Source organism: Hylobates moloch, unplaced genomic scaffold, assembly GCF_009828535.3.
Source record: "Hylobates moloch isolate HMO894 unplaced genomic scaffold, HMol_V3 SCAFFOLD_13, whole genome shotgun sequence".
Taxonomy (NCBI): domain Eukaryota; kingdom Metazoa; phylum Chordata; class Mammalia; order Primates; family Hylobatidae; genus Hylobates; species Hylobates moloch.
Genome location: NW_026652288.1, coordinates 1491287 through 1507422, shown reverse-complemented (window position 1 = coordinate 1507422; position 16136 = coordinate 1491287). Strand labels below are relative to the sequence as shown.

The 16136-nt window shown below is 51.6% G+C and overlaps 1 protein-coding gene across 15 annotated transcripts in view; it reads left to right on the top strand.

Annotated features, from left to right (window-relative positions):
• Window positions 1–16136, top strand: part of MYT1L (myelin transcription factor 1 like) — a 532891-nt gene that overhangs the window by 504293 nt on the left and 12462 nt on the right. For all 15 annotated transcript variants that reach the window (XM_032172073.2, XM_058426326.1, XM_032172071.2 and 12 more), the window contains one exon: window positions 10982–11073. In XM_032172073.2, coding sequence (XP_032027964.1) covers window positions 10982–11073 — 92 coding nt within the window. The remainder of the gene's footprint in view (window positions 1–10981; window positions 11074–16136) is intronic.

The following is a 16136-nucleotide window of genomic DNA, read 5'->3' as shown; positions in this document are numbered from 1 at the left end:
GTAGATGTTAGTCACTCTACAAAATACCTTCGCAGCAACACTTAGATAAGTATTTGATTAAGCAACTGGATGCTGTGTCCTCTCCAAGTTGACATATAAAACTGTCATAGCCAACCACACAGAGGTTCATCATCATGAAATTTTGAGAACTTGGAGTGGGGATACAGAGAGAGAGAGAGACAAATAGAGACAAAGGGAGAGACAAAAGAAAAGGAAGCTAAAAGATGTACTCAACTGCAATGCTGGAAACAAGAATCAAATAGAACAATGCCTTCAAAACTCTTAGGAAAATGATTGCACACTCAGCATTCTATACCCAACCAAACTATCAATTTGGAATGCAAAAGCAGCAAGCTCCATCCAATGGGTGACCAAGACCCAGCCCTTCTTACTCCTCTTGAGTGGGTGCTCTCTTCTGTACCCATTGCTGCCTCAGGCTGTGCTCCCTCATTCCTCTCCCAGGCCCCTCTGCCAGCTTCCTCACTGGCCCCCCACTGCGCTCTGCCCTCTGCAAGCATCCTCCATGCTGTTGCCAGTGAGCTCTCTACCAAGCAGACTCTACTGTGTGGTTGCCAGGATTACATGCTTCCAATCCTTTGTCATTGCCTAGAAGCCAAATCCATTCTCCTCCATAAGGCACTTGAGATCTTCCCTAATAAGCTCTTACCCATCCCTCCAGCTCCCTGTCTCTCTGCCCCTTGGTTGCACCCAGACCTAAATTCAAAGCTGAAGGCGTGCTGCTCAGGCTTCTTCGGCCCTTCCACTGCTCCTTGTCTCCTTCAAATAAATGTCTGTCTTTAAACCCCATGCAGACTCCACCTCCCTCTGTAATGGTGCAGAGCATCCCATCATCGGATCATGCGCATCCCTGTAGGGCATGTGTATTCACAGGGACCTCTGCCCAAACTGCACTGGCAGGGCCCGAGTGTAGCATCTGTCACTCACGGCCGCAGGAGGAGGAGTGGAGAATGAGGCTGGTGCTGGATGGCCTGGGTGTAAACTCAGCCCTGCCTTTTCTGAGTGTATGGTCTGGGGCAAGTTAGCTATTCTGCATCTCAGTTCTCTCCTCTGTAAAATGGGATGGTCATAGATTGTTTGAGCAGTGGGCCAAGTCTGAAGAGCATGCCAGCATGTGATAAGTAAAGCATTTACAGCAGCTCACCACTGCTGTTAGCATTGGCATGACCCTCCTGTTAGGCCTGTGCTTGAGGACAGGAGGTAAGTGTTGCTGATGAGTGAATAGAGATAGGAAGTTTGACGACCTATGGAAGTGGCTCTTCAAAACGTCTCTTCTCAGGCCTCCTTCTCCTAACAGTGTTTTGATTGTCACTGCTGAATAGCAGGGGCTCCAGAATCCATCCCTTGGGCAGGAGGCAGGTGGCCTCCCTGGGCTGCAGGAATGAGCTGTGTGGGTAGCTGCCATCCCTCAGGCTTTGAGAGGGACCTTTGTCTCCTGAGGCAGGTGGACGTGCACCCCAGTGGAAGGGACCTGGGCTGGGAGCTGGGAGCTGGGGGCCCTCTGGGTGGTCACACAGCCACCCACGGCTGCACTTCCTGCACCACCTGCCCATGTGGCTGTGGCCAAGTCGTCCACCTGGCACAGAGATCACTGTTCTAGAAACACTTCCCTCTCTCCATGGTTTGAGAGCATCCTGTTTGGCACAGAATATTTTTAGGGGAAAAACCTCCAAATTCTGGATCTTGGCTTGAGAAGGGACCACAGTGTCATTGCTTCCCACTGAGATGGAAGCAGATGTGATACACAGTCAGAGGCAGAAATATCACGTGGCTCCAAGAACACCCTCCTGCCCTTCCTCACATATGCTGGGGCCAGAGTCCGGGAAGCAAACCACAGAAGAGCTGCTCTCGTGGGGACCGGGGCAAATGCAGGAGAGGCTGTGGCTGCTGCACCAAATCCACGTTTGCTTGTTGAGGAGATGCTCTCGTCATCATGAGTCAATCAATGACAAGAATAGGATTAAAATATACAGTAATAGTGTATGTATACACCCGGAGTGTGCGTCTCATATAAATTACATATTATATAGAGTATTAAAATAGTAGCAGTGGAATAGGGAATAGTAAAATAAATAAAATGTTATTAGAGTGAAACTCGGTGTGAAGGAAACTGCCCCTGGCTGTGTGCAGCTGATTTTCAGAGGATACTGAATCGCAGACTGCACATGGCTGGGCTCTTCCCACCTGGAGCTCTTTGTCCTGAGTTCTCCTCATCCCAGCACCTTCCAGGTGCAACAAAGCTTCTACACACACTCCCACCTCCTCTCAAATTACTTATTTTTCTTCCCAATCTCTGTGTCTTGTTAACCATATCTCCCTTCGAAAATTTCACTTATTCAGTTATTTCCAACTGTAATGTTCTCCAGAAAAAGGCCCTTCTAGGCTGATGTCCTGATAAAAATGTCAGGGCCTCCCCCGAGCTCGGTTTGAAGCCCTTCTAAAGCTTTCCCTAGAACCTTCGTCTGGAATCCCCGGTGCTGACGCCTGGTGCCAGACGTCTGGGGCCTGGGGCAAGCGGGTGGAGCAGCCACTTAACTACTTGCTGCCCGGAACTTCCCCTCACTGAAACTTGGTGACTTCCAAACCTACACTCAGCAGCACTTGACTTTAATTGGAGAAGCGTTTCGGTAACAGGCTGCTGGGTCTCCCGTTCAGAACTAACGTGTGAATAAAATAGTAAGCGCCCTCTTTATAGTTTACCACCCGAGACCAGCCGTGGGCTGACCTCTCTGGCTCAGCCAGGTGTGTGGACTTTCCCCTGAGAGCCCTGGACCAGCACCGCCCCCAGGCCACCGCTAGATGGCACTGTCCCCGCACCAGGGCCGCGCTGGGCCCGCTCACAGGGTTCTCTTCCAAATTGGACCTGAGCTGGCAGTGCAGTCACTGGATTGGAATTGGCGGCACCGACACAGTTGCGTTTGGACAGAATGCATCATTCTTCAGGCCCGTCTTTGTTTCCTAATTTAGTTTCCCAAACTCTTGCTGAAGGCTCCTGCTCCTTAAATAACACCATTATTTGTCATTCCCAGCAGGCAGTTTTATTAACTGAGAGTGAAGAGAAGCAGCGTGAGACTGTGGGCAAAGCCGGTGCTGAACCGCAGTGTGGGTCCAGGAATGTGGACTCTGCACTCTCCGGCCGTGTGGCGCCCCTATCCCCCCACCCATGGGGGACTTGCCTCCCTGCACTGGTGGCCTCTGCTTCCTGGAGCGGTCGGTCCTCTGGGTGGTTCTCTCCCATGCACTTCATTAACCACACATAACTTAGTTCTGTTCGTTTATGTTCAAGGTAGGAGAAGCCAGGATGGGGAGATGCCTAATAGATATGACTATCTAAATACTCTTAATAAGGAATTTTATAATCAAGTCATGAGGAAATGGGCCTTTTTGACATGAGAGTGGACAAGTACCCCAGTGCCCACCTCCCAGCAGGAGCCACCTTCAGACCACACTGCATGATTTCAGGAGCTGAGGGCCCCATGGGGAGCTGAGGAGAAGGTGGCCATGTGCAGCTCCTCTGGAGCACGCTGTCTGCAGGGACCCCTGGGTGCTGCTGACAACAGGGGTCCACCCTGGGACGCAAGCAACTGGCAGGACCCCGGGGTCCTCTGGTCTACCTCTCACCCTACAATGCAGGCCCCAGGCCCCCAGCCGGGCAGTGAGGTCCCGTGCATACACTGGGGCATAGGAACGGGACAGGGCCACCTCCTGGGGGGCCACAGCTGTCACTCTGCGCTCACTCAGTGGCCTTGAAAGAAGCGCCTGAAGCGAGAGAACGTGGGTGACGGGGTTTCCCTGAAGTCAAGTCAAAGCAGCCAACGTGCACCATGTCCGTCCTCATTTTATGCGCCTTCGTCTTGGCGTAGCCTCAGCAGCTGCTTTTGGCTGCGGCTTTTAAGCTGTGAAAGTATTTGCTGGGAATGTCCTTGGCTCCTCACACAGCACCTCCTCCCTGTTAGGCTGGTTTCTCTGCTGGATCTAAAACAGGAGGGAGGAAGCATCGTGAGTGGTGCTGGGGGCTTAAGCGGCTCCTCCCTCCCTCCTCTGGGGGTGCCCCCTGGGGCCCAAAGCTTCTGGGAACCCGGCGGGGAGCTCTGCTCCTGAGCCAGGAACTGCCGGGCACCACACAACTGCTGTCGGCGGGGCCTGTCTGGTTTCCCCAAGTGCTTCTGCTTCATTTGCTAATCCATAGAGCGTAGCTCAGAATGATCGCTTGCCTGGGGTCCCCAAACACTCCCTGAGCTGGAAAGTGCTTGTGTGATGTGTTAGTCATGGATAATACAACATTGTTAACATGGGACTTTAAGCCATCAAAATTTCTCTTTTATTTCTTAACAACAACAACAAAAAGACTGAATGTGGTGGCTCATACCTGTAATCCTAGCACTTTGGGAGGCTGAGGCAGGAGGGTCGCTTGAGATCAGGAGTTCGAGACCAGCCTGGGCAGCATAGTGAGACCTAGTTTCTATTAAAATATTTTTAAAAGAAAAAAAAAAGAGATAACTGTGCCACAGGGCGTTCCATTGGTGATGAAACGTGCTGATGCACAGGGAGCCACGCCCCAGTCTAAGGGTTTGAATGCAGGAAAAGCCATCTATGGCTAAGAAGAGACAAAAAATAATTCTAAACTAGAAAAGATAAAATACAGGACAAAGGAGAGATGGGCCAGGCAGCCCTGGGACACTGGCCTGGCCAACTGGTGTGGAGAGGCCAGGAGTTCCGGGGGCAGGGCATGGGGAAGGGGTGGCTGTTAGGATTCCATGGAGGTGTACCCAGTGGGGTGCACCCCCACACTCTTCCCTCCTCAGAATCAGAGCCAGAAAGCAGCTCGGTCTCTCGGCCCCTCCTGCTTCCTGACCACTGAGAGGCAGGACACTGTCCTTCCTATTTTATTCACACGACAGATATCCCTCCAGGGCCCATGGTATCCCAGGCACGAACCGTGATTCTGAGTGGAGAGGGTGGAAAGGACACAGGGATGGCCCTGCTGGGGTGGAGCTGACAGCATCATGAGGGAAGAGCCGCTGAAGAAGCCAATGCACCTCCTCGTGACGAGTGGGAGCAGGGAGGGACCCCAGCGACAGAGAGGACGGGGAAGGGGCCTGTTGATGCTGCTCAGCGAAAGTGGCAGAGACATCCGGACCAACATAGCCAGGCTCTGGGAGCTGGGGCACCAAGCCCAGCCGCAGAGGGGCCTCACCTCAGGCTCTCAACCGTGTCCCCCAGAGAGCCAGGCCTGCAGCAGCCGGAGCTCACTGAGCTGATTCCACAGGACGGAACCTCACCTGTTCTCCCAGGCCTGGCTATCCTGACATCTGCCTTTCGTGGTTCTCATTTAATATCCTTTCTCTATATTTGACCTTCAAAATATTCCTGTGAGGTAGGGAATTTGTTTGCTTTTAAATTCCCATTTTACAAATGAAACACCCGGGCTTAGAGAGGCCACTAGAATAAGTCAGCAGCAGAAGCAGGACTTAGCAGAGAAAGTCTGACTTCCAAGCCCGTACTTCACTTCTCCCTGGAGCTCCTAGGTTGCAGGTAACAAGAATCCCTAAGAAGCAAGCCTGGAGCAGAGCCAGGGAAACGAGGTTCCACTCTTCGCCCCACCGCTAAGGAGCTGTTCGTTCATGGGTGAATGCTCTCCGCCAGACCTGCACCTGCAATTCTGCAAGAGTTTAGTCCACTGTCGGAAAAAGAAAGTGAGATCTGCCCTAAAGAACTTAACTGAGCAGATCTTTAAAAATTCTGCAGCAAGACCCATAAAAGAGAAAGAGGCTGGGGAGCTCCGCACCCCCAGTGAGGTGGAGGCTGGGGATAGTTTCTGCAAAAGCCGAATCCTAAAGGAAAAATCACTGACATAATGTCAGTCTGTTTCCATTTTCTATGCTGTGCATTTTTACCAAACACGTCCCATCTGCAAAGGCTCCTGCACACCTGGATACACATAGCAATGTGGTCGGCATTCCGAGGAACCACCCTCAGACCAGCAGAAGAGGAAAAGATAACCAAGGATGTGAACTGCCCATGTCCAGGTCCCGGGAGGCTGTGCTCCAGGGTGGAGGGGATTCGAGGAAGGCAACGTTGTGGTGGGCCCGAGCCTGGGCCGGGAGGGCCTCCTGGTGCAGGCCGGGCCCTGCTTTGTGGAGAAAACAGTGAAGAGTTGGGAGGTCAGTTGGATGGGGACAGGGCGGGACAGCAAACTCAAGTGGGAGCGCCAGGGGCGTTCACCTAGCGGCAGAGAAGATCGCTGGCTTGCGGAATTCGTGAGTGGACAGGGGGAGGCAGCACGTGTGAGAAGAGCCCGTCGCAAAGGCCTAGGGCAGCGGCCCCCAACCTTTTGGCACAAGGGAGCGGTTTCATGGAAGCTAATTTTTCCACAGAAGAAGGGTGGGATGGTTTCTGGATGAAACCGTTCCACCTGGGATCACCAGGAATAGCTTCTCCTAAGGAGCCCGCAGCCTAGACCCCCTCGCAGGCGCAGTTCTCAGTAGCGTTTGCGCTCCTGTGAGAATCGAATCCCGCCGCTGACCTGACGGGAGGCGGAGCTCAGGTGAGAATGCTCCCTCGCCCGCTGCCCACCTCCGCCTGTACGCCCGGTTCCTAACAGGCCACCGCAGGGGGTTTGGGGACCTGTGCTCTAGGAAATATTCCAGCATTGGCAGCTACTCTCAGAGAAGCTGCTGGAAGCTCTCCTGGGGGGGTGGGGGCAATCACAGCTGAGCCTGTGGGGCCATTTCTCAGCTGTGGGATGGAACGGATGGACCCAGGCTGAGGCCCAGGGGCCTCGCTGAGGGAGAAGCACAGACCTGGACTGAAGTGATGAAGAGAAGGGAGGGGTTTCAGGCGCAAACAGCACAGGCTGCTCACTGGGAGGGTGGCAAGGAGGAGGAGGCGGGCCTTTGTGGCCTTCCCTCTCTCCCCACCTGCAGCTCCTGGCCCCTCAGTGCCATTCGCAAACACAGGGAAAGTTGAAAGGGCCGGGGAGGTTCGGACAGCGGAAGGCGAGAGAGGTTCAGAGGGCGGAAGATGGGAGCTGCTCCCCTGCATTTGTGAGGATCACACTGAGCCGGGCTGGGCCAGATGCACCGTGGACCCACCAGGCGTCACCCTCGTCCTACAGTCACAGTCTTAGGACCTCTGCAGGAGGCCCTCACCCCAGCCCTCCTCTCATCTTAGCCCAGGGCGGCAGCTGCACTCAAGAGTCTTTTTTTTTTTTTTTTTTTTTGAGACAGAGTCCTGCTCTGTCACCCAGGCTGGAGTGCAGCAGTGCGATCTCGGCTCACTGCAACCTCTGCCTCCCAGGTGCAAGAGATTCTCCTGCCTCAGCCTCCCAAGTAGCTGGGATTATAGGCACCTGCCACCACACCCAGCTAATTTTTGTATTTTTAGTAGAGACAGGGTTTCACCATGTTGGCCAGGCTGGTCTGGAACTCCTGACCTCGTGATCTGCCCGCCTCGGCCTCCCAAAGTGCTGGGATCACAGGCATGAGCCACCGCACCTGGGTAAGAGTCTTCTCTTAACTTGGAAGTACTGCAAAATCCTGCCGCAGGCCTCTTTGAGGGCTCAGTCTGCACCTTCCAGAGCCTGGGTGCACTCACACTCACCCTGGGCCCCCACTCACTGAGCCATCACAAAGTGCATTCAGACATTTTATGCTTTCAGAAATCGTCACTGGGCACCTATTCTATGTCCAGCACTCTTGCATCATGGGGATACAGAGCAGTGAACAAAAAAGTGCATTTTAATCCTTGCCCTCAAGAATACATATTCTTTTCATTAAACTTCACAAGCACAGTCAATTCTATATTTTATTCTCACTTCACAAGTGAGCAAACAGGACTGCCTAAGTCTTTCCTAGCCAGTTCCACGTCTGATGTGTGTTAGAGCATCAGGGGGTGCAGTGTGAGGTCCATGGGCCTCCTGATCTCACGAAGGACTTGCCAGATGTAGTCACCGACTGCAGAGTCTACCTGGATGCGGGGGCCAAAGTGCAGGCACACCTGCAGGAAGATGTGTGTGACAGCCGCAGCGTGTCCAGCGGCAGGAAGGGGAAAAGTGGCGTTAAAATCCAAGCATCTATTTTAGGAGAGCCTTAACAGATCTTTTGAGAACTTCTTATTTTACAAATGAAAATATCCAGCTCGCCATCAGAAGCAGATTTACGGATAAGCTAGGGAAGCAGAAATGTCAGCCCCCACCCCAGCCAGATTTGCAGGGCATCCTGCTGGGATCTGATGGGGAGGCAGGAGAAGACCCAGGAGGGTACCCCGGAGTGGGGACGACGGCCAGGTTGTTGCCCAGGCCGTATCAGGGAGGAGTGGAGAGGAGCCTGTTCCCTCAGGAACGCAAGGGGTTCTTTCACGCCCCACACTAAAGAGAGCTTGAGGAGCACAGGGATTTCCAGCGTAAACAGCAGCAGGCAGGGTGAGAGGCTCCATCAGAAGCAGCAGTGCCAATGTCTAGTAATGAATAAATGAACGAAAAAACAGCAAAGGGAACCATGAGCCAGGACCCCCTCAGGGACTGTCCGGATTCCTGGGGCGCCCACCGTGCCCGCCCCATCACGCCACCCAGTTCCCAGACGCCTCTCTGCTCCCGGGGCTTCCCGTGTGGCCTGCCCTGGGATGGGATAGGACGCGGGAGCTGATGATGCCGGAGCTGATGACGCCGGAGCTGATGACGCCGGAGCTGATGATGCCGGAGCTGATGACGCCGGAGCTGATGACGCCGGAGCTGATGACGCCGGAGCTGATGACGCCAGGGTTAAAGTCCCCGCTGCTCCTTCTCCCACTGAACCTAGGAACATCATCAGCAAACCCAGCAGTTCACAGCCACAGAGTTCTGGTATAAGCAACAAATACTGGTGATTATCCTAGACGTTCCAGGGCTGCAAAAACAAATACCACACCTTCGGCAGCCTAGAAACCAGAAATTTATTCCTCCAAGTTCTGGAGACTGGAAGTCCGAGACCAAGGCACCAGCAGATTCGGCGTCTGGCGAGGGCTGCTCTCTGGTTGGTGGACGGCGCCTTCTCACTCTGCCCTCACATGGGAGAAGGGGTGAAGGAGCTGTCTGGGTCCCTGTTATAAGGGCACGGATCCCATCACGAGGCCTCCTCACTTCCCATACGCCCCTCCTCCTAACACCATCCCGGTGGGGGTCAGGATTTCAGTGCACGAGTTTTCAGGGGACACAGGCAACAGCAATGATTATTTAGAATTTTATGAATTTTCTATTATAATTATGAGATGCAAACGTCACATCAAAAAAATAACAACTTGGACCTGTGGTGTGGATGAAGAATACTGAAAATATTTTTATACAAAGATAGGATTTCCCCAAAAACAACCGCTAATATCCCCAGTTGAAAATGTATTACAATCAAGTTCTTCTGCTATGAATTTTCCTGTTTTCTTAAAAAAATTTTAAAAGAAAGTGTATTACAAAAATAATATTTAGAAAGCTTAATTATATTAATGCAGATATTAAAGAGATATTTCTAATAATTATGTAATCTACCTGCACTAGTAAAGAGTGTTTCTAGATATATCCCTAACACATCATCACACCACTTACGGACACGGTCCATCTAACACTTAATATACAGGTGAAATACAATATTATGTATAGAGAGAATAAACACATATGTCATATACATACATAAAACATTATAGGCGGGGTGCGGTGGCTCATGCCTGTAATCCTAGCACTTTGGGAGGCCGAGGCGGGCAGATCACCTGAGGTCAGGAGTTGAAGACCAGCCTGGCCAATATGGTGAAACCCTGTCTCTACTAAAAATACAAAAGTTAGCCAGGCGTGGTGGCGCACACCTGTAATCCCAGAGGCTGTAATTCTGTAATTGGGAGGCAGAGGCAGGAGAATCACTGGAACCCGGGAGGCGGAGGCTGCAGTGAGCCGAGATCGTGCCACTGCACTCCAGCCTGGGTGACAGAGCCAGACTCTGTCTCAAAAAAAAAAAAAGAAAAAAGCATCATATACAGAAGTTTTTCACCTCACCCACAGTTAAGGGCCAGATGGCCCCTGGCCTTTAGCACAGTGAGGACTCCAGTTGACCAGCATGTCCAGGAGCCCCTGGGAGGGAGGGAAGGCCCCTTGGAGACTGAGGAGTTGTGAGGAAGCCGAGGCACGGGACTGCAGGAAGAGGCGCTCCACACGCAGGACACGCCGTCTTCAGCAAACACCCAACAGGACAGAAAAGGAGGCAGAGGCGCCTTCCTGCCCCGGAGGCGCACGTCTGCCACATGCACTGTGAAGAGCTGAGATGCATCCTGACGTCGACAAACCAGTGTCTGAGAAAAGTGAAGAGACACCTGGGAAGTTTGAAAACAGACTGAATAGCTGTGGATATTAGAAAACCAGCTAAAAATTGTGAGATAAGGAGATTGCAGTTATGTTTTCACCTTTGAGATTGGGGAAGCAGGAGGGGCACAGGTGACTAGCCTTGAGAGATAACAGCTGAATTTGGGGTGAGTGCATTATTCTGCTCTCTCTACTTTTGTATATTTGAAATTAACTTTTAAACCCAACGTTTCTATAAGCTTGATGCTTCCCATAATAAAGATTTTTAAGCAATATTATCACTCTACAAAAGTTCCCAAAAGCTCTGAAAGTTATGCAATGAAGGGCAGATTTCCTCTGCTCTCAGAGCCCCAGCTCCCAAGACCCCCCCGAGAGGCAGCCACAGCCGAGCGCCCATGATCAGTGCTCACCGCATGCATGAGTACACAGACACACACATGATGCACACACACACATGCACCCCATGTGTGCATAACCGTCATACTGTATGCATTGGTCTTTTTGCTCTTTCCCATTTTCAGACAGCCTTTTGCTATCAACCAACCTAATAAAATAATGCTGTTCTACATCTTGCTTACCACCACTTCCCTGCAGGGCTGGGACATTAGACAGTTGACTAATGGCCGTCCTGTGTCTTGTCCACAGCTTGTCAGGATGCCCGAGAGCCACATCAGCGATGAAGAAGGCAAAGCTTTCTGGAGAGCAGATGCTGACCATCAAACAGCGGGCCAGCAATGGTGAGCACCCCTCCAGCCCTCGTGGCACCCATGGTCAGGAAGGCCCAGCAGGCACGGCCATGCCAGCTCTGTGCCCTTTGACAGTTACAGCTCACTTTCCTTAGAAAGCAGGGGCAGAGATCATTCTGGCCCTCTCATATAAAGCTAAGCCACTTGAGAAGAAAAGCAGTCTTTCTCAAAACCGCCTCCCACCTTCACCGACTTCACTACTCACCGGAATCACGAGCCCAAGTCCTGAGGGTCTCTTCAGCACTGGACGATTTGCTCCCTGGAACCCCAGTGTGCCCACATTTCTGCCTCTGTCCCTCAGGCCCTCATCCGGGGTTTCTCCACCCAGGAGCAGCTTTGGGGCCACCCCAGGCCACAGATAACAAGGATGGCACCCCCTCCCCTGTCGCCCTCGCTCTCAGCATGTCTGGTGCCTGATTTTCTTGATTCCACCTGCAAATCTGTTTTGTTCTGAGGGTCTCTCTTGTCACCAACCAGCGCAGGTGTGTAGAGAGTTCTGCAGAGGAAAACTGGGGGACTCTGGAGGAGCAGGAGAGAGGAGAGCCACTTAAGCCCTTAGAAACATCCACAGTCCACCCTCATGATCTGGGGACTCCATTTGCGAGTTCACCTCCCTGCTGAAGTTAATTTGTAGACACAGGCAATGATCTCAATGCGTTTGTAGTTACTCCTGTGCATTCGCAGAGCAGCTGAAGTGTCTGGTGTTCCTAAGTGCAGGGGGCTGTGATGTGCCTCACAAAGAAAACATGCATGCTGGCCAAGCTCCCTTCAGATAGGAGTCATGGTTGTGACTGTTGGCTGGGAGTTCTATGTTAAGGAATCCACAGTATCTATTAAATAAGTTGTCTTTAAATGGGAGCACACATAAAACAGGTGTATTAGTGCATTCTCATACTGCTATGAAGAAATACCCAAGACTGGGTAATTTATACAGCAAAGAAGATTCATCAACTCACAGCTCCACATGGCTGGGGAGGTCTCAGGAAACCTACAATCATGGCACAAAGGGAAGCAAACATGTCCGTCTTCACGTGGCGGCAGGAGAGAGGAGTGCAGAGCGAAGTGGGAAAAGCCCTAATAAAACCTCCAATTTCTGCTGCCATGGTACCATTCTTCGCATCCGAAGCTCTGTGTTCCTGTTGCCCTTGCTATAGATGTGGAAAAGACAATCCATCTCTCTTTTTTTGGACTGGGTCTCACTCTGTCACCCAGGCTGGAGAGCAGTAGCACGATCTTGGCTTACTGCAACCTCCGCCTCCCAGGGTCAAGCGATCCTCCCACCTCAGCCTCCTATGTAGCTGGGACTATAGATGTGCACTATCACACTCAGCTAATTTTTGTATTTTTGGTAGAGATGGGGCTTTGCCATGTTGCTCAGGCTGCTCTCAAACTCCTGAGCTCACATGGTCGACTCGGTCACTGCAACTCCGGTCCACCCATTCTCTGCCTCACCTCTCGAAACGGGACTACACCACTATTTTTAGTAGAGACGGGGTTTCACCTTGGTCTCGATCTCCTGACCTCGTGATCCACCCGCCTCGGCCTCCCAAAGTGCTGGGATTACAAGCGTGAGCCCGGCTGCTACGTTGCTCTTGAACTCCTGAGCTCAAGCGATCTGCCCACCTCAGCCTCCCAAATTGCTGGCATTACAGGCGTGAGCCACCATCTTTCATATCCTGAGTGTAAAGCCTTTCCTGGGGTCATTTTTATACCTTCAGTGTAACAAGAGTGCTCAGCAGCTTCCCTCCGTGCATGGCCCAGACACTGTATGGGACAGAAAAGCCACCGGAATCCACTGTGAGGCACTGACTCGGCCAAGAAGGACCCTGGCACTGGATTTTAGCGCTTTCTCTTGAGCATTTGTCTGAAAGGGAAGCAGCTATTCTAAATGTCCTTGAGGTTCCCTTCTGGCTCTAAAGTATTTTTCTTTCTTTCTTTTTTAAGTTTAGGGATGAGCCTACTCTCATGTCTCTCCCCGACAAGGATCACCTTATTTTCTTTATCCGTGGAGCGATCTCATCACGCATTAGCACTCAGCTCTGCCTGAGCAGCCGGCGTGACTGTCAGTGAGTCTCCTTCAGAACCCTCTTGCAGAAGTCCACTGTATGCCTCTTAGCACCTTGGCACCTTGGCTGAAGTTGTACAATCAGTGGCTTTTTGGCAGGTAGTGGGGGCAGGGGCAGTGTTTAGGAGAGAAGGAAATAAGATAATGCTTTTTCTTTCCTTTTACTATCACAGCAGAAAGCAAGCTAGGGAAAGGAGCTCTAACCTCCATCAAGCCCCAGAAACATGAAGCACTTTGTCAGGAACTTCACCTACTTATTTCGCTTAATATTCCTGAGAGCTCCAAAGTGTGGGAACTCACGTTTCTACTTCAGCTGTAAGGAAAAGGACATTCCAGGAGGCTTGGAAATTCCACCAAGCCATTAGTGAGAGTGACCAGCGCTGGCTAGGTTCACCATGGGACGCTGGTCTCTCAAGAGCCACCAGGATCCTGAAATAAATCAAAATCTTCTGGGACCACGCTATGCTAATTTGAGTAGGATTTTTTTGCTTGTTTGGTTTGGTGTCCAGTGGGTGGATTTTCTGGCTCTGAGATGCTGCTTTTTGGCTGGGCCCTCCCTGCTCAGGCCAGTTTTTTATAAAGGCAGTTTCTCCTGAGAGCTTGCAGGCCAACTGGTGGAATGTATTATAAAACCCTAGTTGCGGCTGGGCGCGGTGGCTCACACCTGTAATCCCAGCACTTTGGGAGGCTGAGGTGGGCAGATCACCTGAGGTCAGGAGTTCAAGACCAGCCTGGCCAACATGGTGAAACCCCGTCTCTACTAAAAATAGCAAAAATTAGCCGGGTGTAGTGGCAGGCACCTATAATTCCAGCCATTCAGGAGGCTGAGACAGGAGAATCGTTTGAATCCAAGAGGTGGAGGTTGCAGTGAGCCAAGGTCATGCCATTGCACTCCAGCCTGGGCAACAAGAGCAAACTCCATCTCAAAACAAACAAACAACAACAACAAAAAAACCCTAGTTCCAGCCTAACCATCCACAAAGTGAGGCTCAGCTCAGAGGCCCCAGCAACCCCAGGGACTGCTTCCTGGGCCAGTCACTGCCCTGCTGCAGGGATAAGAAGAATTCCCACCCAACCCAGAGCTCTCCTCTCCCTGAGGGGGCTTCACGCCGAGGCACATGTGCCTGGGGGCTTGCAGGATATCCCAGGGATGTGGCTGTGGACAGCTCTACAGAATCAGTTTGCAGGCCCACCTCTTCCACATTCCCTCGTCCTCCAGAATCTCATGGGCCGGGAATGCCTCTGTGAGCTGCTGGTTCTTCCTAGCACCGTTTCCCTGTCTCCCTTCTCCCCCTTACAAAGGAATGGTGTGCTGCATGGAGCCGCAGTGGGCAGCCCCAGGACTGAGACGTTCCCAGGCTCCCACAAAGGGCTGTTGGTGACCACTTGGGCCTGAGGGTGGTCCCCCAGGACAGAGCAGAGCTACGGAAGTAATATCCACCCATCCGTCGCTCCCAGAACAAAATTAGAGATGAAAGGTTGTCATGGGACCCGTTTCAAGACTTTTATTTGGATTTAAAATGGCACTGACTTCTGTCAGAACAGTTGACCTGATCTGGCAGATCAATTAGATAACAAAGCCTGATAGGCCACTTAGTTTGATGTTTATCATGAATTCTTCAAACTAAACATCCCAGTCCAAGGTTTTTGACAGAAATATATTGAAAGGCCCCTGCGAGATGGGATTCCTAGGAACGTGCTTGAGAAATTTGCCCGTGACAGCTGTAGAGGGTCGAAGCGTCACCACATCTAGTGTTCTGAGGGCCTCCTTCACATGGAGGTGCTCTAAAGGCATTTGGATGCTTGCAGTTTAACAGAAGCTTGTGGAGAATGCTTCTGAAATGATACATTCGTTCATAATTTAGTTGCTTTATGAATTGGGATTTTTTGCATTGGGTATTTTTATCTTGAGGGTATAACTTTTTTTTTTTTCGCTTCACTAAAAGCAGCATCTAAGGCCCAATCCCACTGATCCGTCACTTTCTCTTGCTCTCATCTTTCTAATGTCTTGGTAGAGAGGAGCCTCCACCTCTGTTCTGCTGATGTCAGCAGGGTTTTTGGGGTGCTCTCAGGCCTCTGGTTAATTGTACCCCTTCTGCCCTTCTGTCTGCAAAGCTTGAAAACAGCATGTACCCACTGGGAGCCTCCTAGGAGGCCTGGATACATTTTCCATTAGTTTTGAGTAAAGATCCATTGTGGTGCTGTGTGACCAATGAGAACAGCAATCTCAAATCCTGAATTTTCTAGGGTGATTGTGTTTGCCAAACTCCTGCTCTTCTTCTGTGTACACCCAACTGTGTGAGGTCAAGTGGCCACAAATAGAGAGGAATCTCCATCTCTTTGGCGTTGGCAGTGTAATGTTGCCAGTAACCAGACACAGCCGGCCAGGGAAGCAGGTGTCCAGAATGGCCTTTGTAAATACGGGCATCTGGGCCCTGTGCCCAGCTGTGCCAGGACTGATCCGTGTGCCCCGTGGACCTCGGCAGGGCAGCAGTCACCCACCAGGGACACTCAGATGATCAGGTACACACCTGGCCGAGGTCATCATTCTGGCAGAGTTTACAAATTGAGAATTCTGTTAGTTAATACATACTTTTTAATCATTCAGAATGAGATTTTTTCTTTGCTAAATGTCAAATATTCAGAGAGCCCTTTTGTGGCCATCTCCCTCCAGCCAGCCCCCACGTCCCTCTCCCACTTCCCACAGCTTCCTGTTGGTGGATAAGGTGAGGTCATCCTCAGCATTGGCTGGACTGCATTTGTGGTTACACATCTGTTGCCCATTTTCCGACCCAGAACCTAAACTGACTGAGGGCGGGGAGGACCTGGCCTTGTTGGTGAATGTGCCTGCAGAGCCTGGCTCCAAGTCTGGGGTGTTTGCAGAATGACTGATGCAGAGAGCGAGTCGAGAGAGAGAACAAAAGCAGGAGAAAATAGGCCAGGCTCAGCAAATCAGCACTCAGGACCAGGTGGTCTCTGCCTCGTGTCC